Here is a 9,202-nt window from a genome sequence, read left to right as displayed (position 1 = left end):
CAGGCCGTGACCTCATGTCTGATAATGATGAGGTCATTCAACCCATTTTGCAGATGTAAGCCAGCCCCGGAAAGCCCTTGTGACAGCCTGGCCCGTGTCCATTTATTGACTGCACCGGAGGAAGGGGGCTGCCCTGCCAGCACCCCACGAACCCTGGCATCATCTCCGCTCACCCCCTTGGCACCCCAACACCTCCCTAGACCATCCCACAGCTCCTAGTGCCGACATCTGCTTCTTCTCTCCACTGTCCTTTCTTTCACGAAGCCTTGTGCTTACTTCAGCTTCCAAAAGGCAAGGGCTCCTGTCACCAATGGTGTTTGGGGTGGGTCCTGCCAGCACCCTGCAGCTCAGCATAAGGCAAGCAGTGACGTCCCCCATCCCCACAGTCTGTGTCCTAGCCAGTTAGTGGCTGCCACCATCAGCTAAAAAAACCCCACACTGATACACCACACAGAGCTTGTTAATGACAAGAGAATTTAAAAAAAAAAATGATCAGATGATGCCACTATGTTTTTATTCGTTTTTTTTTTTCTGAGATAGTCGGTACATCTGAGGTCTTGAGTTGGACCACAGCTGTAGGAAAGGATTGCTTACCACCACGGGTACACATCACTTGGACTGGAAGAAAAAAGAACAGGCAAACCCCTTCACATCCTGCAGCACTTTAGCAGAGCGCTCGGGCAGAGGCACTGAAAGGGGAACAGCAGGCATTCTGTAGTCTTGTTTCCAGGGCTAGAGCTCACAGTAATGACATTATTTGGCGTTTACATGCTGCCTTTCATAAAACCATAGAGCATTTTGCAAAGCTATGTTATTGCTGTATGGAGGAGAAAAGCCGAGATGTCCCCAGTTGCCTGCAGGCAGAGCGCTCCCTGGGGAGCGCCAAAATTATGCCATGGGCTGGTTCCACCCCAGGAGATGGACACAAAGAAAAAGCCTGCAGGATCCGGCCGCACCAGGAGTTCAGCAGCTCACCAGGATCAGTCCAGCTCCTCCCCACTTGCTCAGGTGAGGGTGAACCTTGGAGGCTTTGCCCTCCCCAGTGGTGGGTAATTGGGCAGATGGCACAACCCCATCACCCCTGGACAAACCCTGGGAGTGGTCACAGAGAAGGGCGAGCCAAGGAACAGGTGCCTAGCCGAGCTGTCACTGCAGGGCTGGTGATGCCCAGTGGGAAGCGGAGTGACTCGAAGAGGTATGTCTCCAAGGATGCTCTTACCACAGCTGCAGCAGACACAGTGCTGGGTTACACACCCCAGCTGGGCCAGGCATTTTGGCTGGCAGACATAGTTCATCTCAGCTTTTGGATACTCATGTGTTCCAGCGAAGTCCAGATGTTGTTCTGAGAGCTGGTGAGCCATTTATTTACATACCAGAGTATTCCTCTCCATATTTTAATCTGATTTTTTTTTTTTTTCTATTTGGGCATTTTTCCCCACTGGAGAAAAACATGGATGTTTTTCTTTATTTGATATGAAAAATATTTTTCAAAAGGGCCAATTCAGGCAGGGCCTTTTTACCCAGAGCACAAGCTCGATACCAAAACTTTTCTCAAAAAAACTGAACATGCCGACTCCAGCTTTCCACAGGAAAAAGAGACAGTAGACAGGGAGAGATTCAAAGACTTGCAGCAATGCACCACTACTTGAACACATTTAGAAGGGCAAAATAACCAACATTGCTTATTGGGGCTGGTATTTACACTCTTTCCTAGCCCCAGTTGACAAACCTCTCGAATTTACTAGGTGTGGAGATTGCTCTTAATTTAATCGATGCTATTTTCTAGGGTTCTCTTGATGAATTCTTTTCAGGGTAATGAGCAGGGCAGCAGCACACGTTGCCCAGTGCAAGAAAGTATCCCATGCACGCACACCGCTCAGTACTCCTTCATCCCTCCCTGTCCTTGCCACATCCCCTTGGGGTCCCCTAGCAGTAAAGAGCAGCGAGGAGGAGGAGGAGTGGGAGGAAGAGTACCCCCAGCACAGCCAGGAAGGGGAAGGTGGTGGGGGTGGTGGGCGTGACGCGCGTCCTCGTGGCTTGCAGTGTTCGGTCCCACTGGGTGAGGATGGCCTTTCTGGCCCCGCTCCACTTCCCCGGGCCCATCAGCCGAAACTGGTAGGGGCTGCAGGGGCCGAAGATGACCTTCAGGGCCAGCTGCGGGTCTGTCAGCAGGAGCTTCAGCACATTGGGCTTCACGCCGATTGCTGAGGCCAGCTCGTCCATGTAGGTGATATAATCGGTCTGCAGCGTGGTGCTGTTCCCGTACCTTCAGGGGAGAGAGGAGAGGAAAAAGAGGGGCTGATTTAGGTGTCGTGTCCCATCCCCCCTGGTTTTTTTTTTTTATTTATTGTTTTTATTTATTTCTTTAAGCACAGTGAAGGCAGAGTCTGTCCTCTGCTCTCCCCCTCCAAATCTGAGGAGCGGAGCTGGCTGGGGGCCATGGCTCCAGGGGACATGCATCATTGCTGCTGCTAGTGGAGGAATCTGGCGCACAAGAAAACATTGCGTTTTGAAACTTCCTACAATGCAACGGTTTCTAAAAACAAAAGAAAACATTGCTTGGAACAGGTTCAGATTTCACTGATTATATTCATATTTTTAAATGATTGCTTCACTATAATATCAGATAGACTCAGAGAGGGAGAAAGCAAGGCACTTTCATGGGCTTTATGAAACAAAAAAGTGTCACTTTGAAGACTAATGATGGAAATGTTCTATTTCTGCTGGGGCCTCACCCTGACTGTGTGTGAATGAGAAGTGCTTTTTTGGCCTGATAACACTCAGTGATGGCACATGAGCATTTTCAGGCAGAAAATCTTTCCATCGTGCTTTCTCCACCTGAACTTGCCTGATTCAGGCCTCCACAGTGCCTGCATCCAGCTCACTTGGGGCTGAGATGATGGCAGGGCTCTTCTGCGAGCACAGGAGTCCCATGAGCTGTACTTACCACTTGAGCTTCTTCCCCATCTTCTCATCAATGTCATCCATCATCTCGCTGACTGAGGGGAGCGTGCACTGGCCTAGAAAGAGCAGGAAGAGCATCAGCAAAGGGAGATGATGCCCAGGAGATCCCTCCTGAAGCAGGTGGGGTTTACAGGGATCATCTGAGCCCTTGGGTGCCTCTCTTCCCTTTGGTGTCAAGATCTGGGCTTGTGTCAAGCTCAGGTGTGGATGTGGATGTGACAACACTGGCTCCCCTGTCCTTAAAGTTGTGTAGTGATGCCCAAGAGGCTCTTCTCCCCCAGGCAGCCCCACCACAGAGAACTCATTGCTATCTGCAGCGGGCTGAAAAGTGACATTCTCCCATTGCGCAAGATACCCCATCACATGGAGAACCCACTACCATTACTGGTAGTAATACCGTTACTGGTAGCAATACCATTACTGGTATTTCTGGGCAAAACCTGTTGTGTTCCTTGGCACTGAGGCCTGATTTTCAGTTTGAACCTGCACAGTGCTCCTGGGAAAGGCTACTTCCCATTAACAGAAATTAGACCTTCGCCCAGTACATGCCCATCCACCTACCTTGAAATACCTTGACTGCCCAGCGGCACTGGAGGTCTGCTGTTGGGATAATGGGTCCAAGGGACTGGACCAGTCCAATGACTGCCATGGTTGGCTTCTCGAGCTGAGGAGGGATGATGCCTTTGTAGAGTGTGACCTGATTGTCCCTGCTTTTGATGATGGAATTATCCTCCATGAAAGGGTAGGAGTAACTGTAACCAGTAGCAAAGACGACGACATCAACATCATCCTGCACAGTCCCATCTTGGAACAAGACAGATGTCTCTCTGAACTCCTTCACATTCGGCTTTATCACCACCACACCACAGGCAATGCGGCTTGGGAGGTCGTCATTGAACACTGGCTCCTTGCGGGAAGTTCTGCAAGGGCAAACATTGTGGGGCTGTTACAGAGGTGGCTTCTGCTGCTGGCCCAGGATAGACATGGTCCAGCACCATCCAAACCCAGCAACCCGAGGGGGTTTGGAGATGGATGGCCCCGTGCATACCTGTTCAGTGGCATGAGGCCGAAGTTCTCGTGCTTGAAGAACCGGTTCATGCCTCTCACGTACAGCCAGTCGCTGAGCGCCCTAGGGAGGATGTTCCCCAGCCAGGTCCAGAAACGAGTGATGACCAGCATGTCCCAGGGGTAGCCATTGTCCCAGACACGGCTCATCACCCAGGACCCGCTTCGGGAGCTCAGGTAGACCTGGGGGGGACAGCCAGGAAGGGGTGAGCTGCCCCTGTCTCATGCATGCGGTGGCAAGTGCTTCAGCAGGTGTCCCCCACCCCCTTCCCCAGTGCCGGTGTAGGTCCCTGTACCTGTGACGCCACGGTGCTGAGCTCCACAGCAATGTCACAGCCAGAGTTGCCCAAGCCTATAACCAGCACCTTCTTCCCTCTGAACTTCTCTGGCTCCTTGTACTCTCTGCTGTGGAAGTAACAGCCTTTAAACTTCTGTATTCCTGAGAAGGAGAACAGGAAGGGTCATAATTCACCCCAGAAATTAAAAGGAGAGGCTGTGCTGGTCTGGGGATCTCCCTTTCCCACAGATGCTGCTGGGGAATCCATATGAGTGTTTCTCACAGTAGCAGATGCCTCCTGTACACAGAGGGATGTGGCAAACCCATAATCGAATGGGATTTGTTTCTGGGTTCATTCAATATTTAAAGAGAAAAAGTGTGCAAGCACAGATTACCTTTGCATGGTATTTCTGTACCCCAAAAGGGTACTGTCACAACCCCAACATTGCCCCGAAGCATCTGGACAGCCACACTCCATCCCCTCGGTGTGGCTTTATATCCTTGCAGTAGTAAGTCACAGGGAAGCAGCTTTCATTTGTAAAAGAGGAGATGGCAAAGGACTTGCCTCAAGCCATTGTCCTCCAAACAACCCCCCCCAGCACCAAATATTCTTGCCAGAGAGGAAGTTTTTCCTAATGCTGTGCCAGTACATGGAGAGGCAATGGCTATCAGGTAACGCGCATGACGTTTGTACTAGAAATCATGGGAAAATGCCAAAGAATTTTGGCGTTTTCCTTTTATGAAAAACCATCTGTTAAAGTAAAACAGCCTAAAATATTTTTATTTTTTTCTGGGAAAGATTAGCATTGTCCCTGCTTTGATATAGTCTGGATACTGAGTCTTTTTTCTTAAAAAAAAATAGATTTCGATTTCCTGAATGGACCCCCATCCCCCAAAATATTCCTCTCCTTTTAATGCTGAAAAGGCATTTTTTGCAGGGAAGAACATTGTGATGGAAGGTATTTGCCCAGCTGTATCCCTGTGGATGAATTCCACACATGCAGCTTACCTGGGAATTCCGCAAGGGGGAGGTTAGGGTAGACATGATGCCCAGAGCAAACCATAACAGCATCAAAAACCTCTGTCTCTTCCTTCCCATCTCTCTGGGTCACCACCTCCCATTGCCCCGTCACAGAAAAGTCTGGGCGTTTTTTAACCTTGGTGACCAGGGTCTTAAAGGAAACAAAAGAAAGAGATCCATGGGTGTCCGCAAAGCAGACTGAGAAGTTTAGGGAGTCAGTGGGATTCAGAGGTCCCAGGGATCCCAGGGATGTTTGCCCCTGTGATTTCATACTGGCAGCTCTGGGGAGTGTACAAAGAAGGGACCTGATGAGACCTGCTTTAACAAAACCAGGAGGGTTTTTTTCCCCAGCATATTTTGTCCCAGAATTTTCCCTGCGGCAGGGAGACCCGGGCACGGACGCAATGTCCCTCCTCAGGTCCCCCTGCTACTCATTGCCCCTCTTCACTCCAGGCTTTTTACCTTGAACCGTATGTGCTGGAGCAGGTTGAAGTGCTCTGCATACTTGCAGATGTAGTGCTGGAGCCTGGCATTGTGCATGTAGTTGGGGTGGTCGTCGGGGAAGGGGAAGTCAGAGTAACACATCATCTCTTTGCAGGAGTTGGTGAAGACAGTGCGGTAGATGCTGGCTCTGCCTTCCTCTGCTTGGTCCTGGAGGGAGAGGAGCGTGGACGTGTCCCATTAGGGGGGAAATGACCCCTGCCTGTCCTGGAGCCCTGCACCAGTTCCTCCAGATATCATCACCGCCAGACATCCACCTCCAGGCTGGAGCCAGAGAAAAATGGCAAAGCTATCAAATGCAATAACTAAATAATGCTCTATGAGCACAGAAGTGTCCTAACGGGCCAGGAGGAGGGTTTGCATCACCCAAGGCATTTGAGAGCTGGTTACATTTGCACCTACCAGGGAAAGTGGAAACCTCAGGGGAAGGGAGCACTGTGGAAGGACGATGACAGAGCCTCTCCACTGCACATCCAGAAAGCATCAGGAGGTCGGGTGTGACATAGCTACACTCATGCATGTGGACACACGCAAAATATCACAGGAGACAAGTAACGTGGGACCTACCTGTGCCCAGCTTCCTCCTGATCTGCCTGCAAAACTTCCAAAATTCCGCAGGTGCACCCAGACATCGCTCCTTTGTGCACATGGTCTTGGTGATTGCATAAGCGCAGGCAGGAGCCCAGCTGGGCACGTTGGCTTTGGCACAGCATCTTGGCTGCCCATGCTTTATGCAACTGTGGGGCAGGTCTGGCATGGGAGGCTTGTGCCTACCACCCAGCAATGCCCGTGCCAGCCAGCCAGAGTCCTGCTGACATCTAGAAGGGCAGGACATGGGGGAATCTGCCAAAATCTCCAAGACCACCATGCGTGCGATGGGGCCCGGGCTGGCCTGGTCCAGTCCTGCCCAAAACAGCCAGCCCCACACATCGCCCCGTCCCCATCAGGGGGGCATCTGCTATGTCTGCCCTGACACTTGGCACTTAACAGCACAAAACACAGGTAATGTGTTTCCCTTCCCCAATGGCCTTGATGCCAGGACAGAGCTGGGAAAAATGCAGAGGGGTTTCTGCGCTGAAAAATTCATATTTGGGTTGGCCAAATGATTACCAACTTTGAATAAAAGAAAAAAAAAACAAAAACGCCACCAACCAAAACCCACCAAACTGAAAAAACAGCAGAGTTAAAGTACTTTTGACTTTTTTCATCAGTGGTGATACTCTGTTCTGAAATTCTGCATTATAAATATCAAATAGTGTTGCCAAACTTTCTGAAGGAATTCGCTGGAGCCCTCCCCAGAAAAGACTAAAAACATGTGATCCATGTTTTAGATAAGTCAAATGTTTCAGATCACCCAGAACAAGTTTTCTACCCTCCCCTCTGCCCCAGGATTTAACTCACAGAGGCTCCATTCCTTTCCCTAACAACACCTTGAGCTTCTCCTGCAACCGCGATCCCACCCCAAATTGATCCTTTGGCCCCAGCCTGCCAGCAGGTGGGCATGTGGCACGAGATGGCTCTGGATCTGACCGTCTGACTATTCATTTGGATTGCTTTTCAGCTCCATGGTGCGTGACCTCTATGTAAAAGCATGCTGAGAGCTACACTGAGCAGCAGCGAATGTTCCCCAAGGTGGGGTGGTGACAACTGGCTGCCCCACAGGGAGACTTCTGCAGGGTTTGAAGACCTGCATTTCAGAGCTGTCCCTATCTCCATGGGCTTTGAGGGGAATGGGAGCACATCCTCAGAGCAGCGCCAAGTGTTTTGCAGCCTCTTAGCTGGGGAGAAGCTGGTGGCTCCCTCCATCCCCAAAGGAGAAGGGCTGGTGGTTCAGAGGGGACTTGGCTCAGCAAGCCAAGGGACAACCAGGCTGTCCCCAGGGTAAGGGAGGGGGCTGGAGGACCTGTATTGAACCAGCCAAGCCATCCCACATGCAGCCATCAGAGCAGAGCAAGTGGGTGCAGGCACATGGGATGCAGCCTCCCAGCCCTGAGGACACGTTTCCCCAGCCAGCTCTGAAACCCAGCAGCCAAAGCCACTCACCGTGTAGCGCCAGAGGCCCCCGATGTCCTCGCTCTGCTCGAAGCAGGTGGGCTCCAACCCTTCTTCCACGCAGCACTTGATGGCTGCCAGCCCGCTGACACCCGCACCCACCACTGCCACACGCCGCACCATGCTGTCCTGCCTGGGAGGGGAACATGGCTATGGCAGAGCCAAGACTGGCCGGGCACGCTTGCCCAGGTGGGTCTGCAGCCCCCAGCAGCACCCCGTGGGAGCAGGACACCTCCTCCCCAGCACATTTCCCCCAGCTCCTTAAATAACCCAGGGGTTTTCTTGCTGATCTTTGCTCACCTGCTTCCCGTATGCGCGTAGGAGTTTTGGACAGGGTGGAAGAGCTTTCCCCGGTACCCAGGGGCTCTCTCGCAGGGAGGAGCAGCAGCTCAGGAGGAGCTCCCCCGAAAGAGCAAAGCTCTTTTATGCAGTGTTGCGCGGGAGGCAGGGCCAGTGCCGAGGGGTTGTTTCGATGAGCGACTTGCGCTGTTTGGACTTTAGCAAGCCCGGAGCTGTAACATGAGGAGGAGCTGTGTGCGCAGAGCTCCTAAATTAGGAAATATAGTGTTGGACAGAAATTATTGCAAGATCGAGCCCAGGGTCGCTAAGCAGCAGCAGCCACCTCCGGTCTATGGGACGAGCAGCATCTCTCAAATGCCTGCACGCACACACCTCTCCAAAATGGCACGGCAGTGCCCGCGTCATCAAGAACGGCAGGTAGGACCAGGCTGCCCAACCTCGCCCTGTCTTTCCACCCCAGCACTGCAGTTATTCTCCTGCAAAGAGGGCAGCTGGCAGTGCCACCCCAGGAACAAACCACACCGGTATCAGACAGGTTCCTGTTCGAAGTGTCTGACTGCTTTACCCCCTTCTAACAAAAGGGGCAAGTGTGTTTCAGAGGACATCTGCCAGGAAGGACAAAGAGCAGGCAAACGCGGAGGAGTCTGTTTGCAAATCCCAATCCATCTCTGCACTCTTCATCTAAGTCTCATTGTGTGAGTTCATCCATCAAACCTCTGCCTCCAGACAGGTCCTGGGGGAGAACCATTCAGCTGGGAGTATGCCCATTTCAAAGTTGCTGGAGCCTCCAAGGCTGTCTAAGCTGGGCTGTTAATTCATGCTAAATTGACTTGAAATAAAATAGAGCAGAGAATGCCAGAAAAATGATTGAACAACCAAAGTGAAAAAGAATGAAAGCGCTAATTTTTCCACTATCTGCCAAATTGGTTGGGCTTTCCAAGGGAACAGCTTTGGAGTCATGGTTAAGTTTACTCAATACAAGCAAACTGCCAAGCTGGCTTTATGGATTCCCAGCTTAGAGG

General features: G+C 51.5%; 1 protein-coding gene across 1 annotated transcript; it reads right to left on the bottom strand.

Annotated features, from left to right (window-relative positions):
* Positions 1-506: 506 nt before the first annotated feature.
* Positions 507-8,257, bottom strand: LOC309673012 (flavin-containing monooxygenase 3-like). Its single transcript, XM_082484697.1, has 9 exons — positions 8,181-8,257; positions 7,872-8,013; positions 5,790-5,978; positions 5,316-5,478; positions 4,326-4,468; positions 4,013-4,212; positions 3,526-3,884; positions 2,948-3,020; positions 507-2,266 (listed from the first exon to the last, which is right to left on the bottom strand). Exons 2-9 carry the CDS (start codon positions 8,001-8,003, stop codon positions 1,927-1,929), a joined length of 1,599 nt encoding a protein of 532 aa, XP_082340823.1. The 5' UTR covers positions 8,004-8,013; positions 8,181-8,257; the 3' UTR covers positions 507-1,926.
* Between the last annotated feature and the right edge of the window lie 945 nt (positions 8,258-9,202).

Source organism: Vanellus vanellus, assembly GCF_965231255.1.
Source record: "Vanellus vanellus genome assembly, chromosome: 5".
Classification (NCBI taxonomy): Eukaryota; Metazoa; Chordata; class Aves; order Charadriiformes; family Charadriidae; genus Vanellus; species Vanellus vanellus.
The sequence above is the reverse complement of the archived record's forward strand: the minus strand, read 5'-3'. Positions and strand labels throughout refer to the sequence as shown.

Excerpts from the sequence above, each read along its gene's own strand:
- LOC309673012 (XM_082484697.1), bottom strand. The coding sequence starts at position 8,003 with ATGGTGCGGCGTGTGGCAGTGGTGGGTGCGGGTGTCAGCGGGCTGGCA. Across the intron at positions 5,479-5,789 it reads TCCAGCACATACGGTTCAAG|ACCCTGGTCACCAAGGTTAA; the intron begins GTAAAAAGCCTG and ends GTTTCCTTTAAG. Across the intron at positions 4,213-4,325 it reads TCAGCACCGTGGCGTCACAG|GTCTACCTGAGCTCCCGAAG; the intron begins GTACAGGGACCT and ends TGTCCCCCCCAG.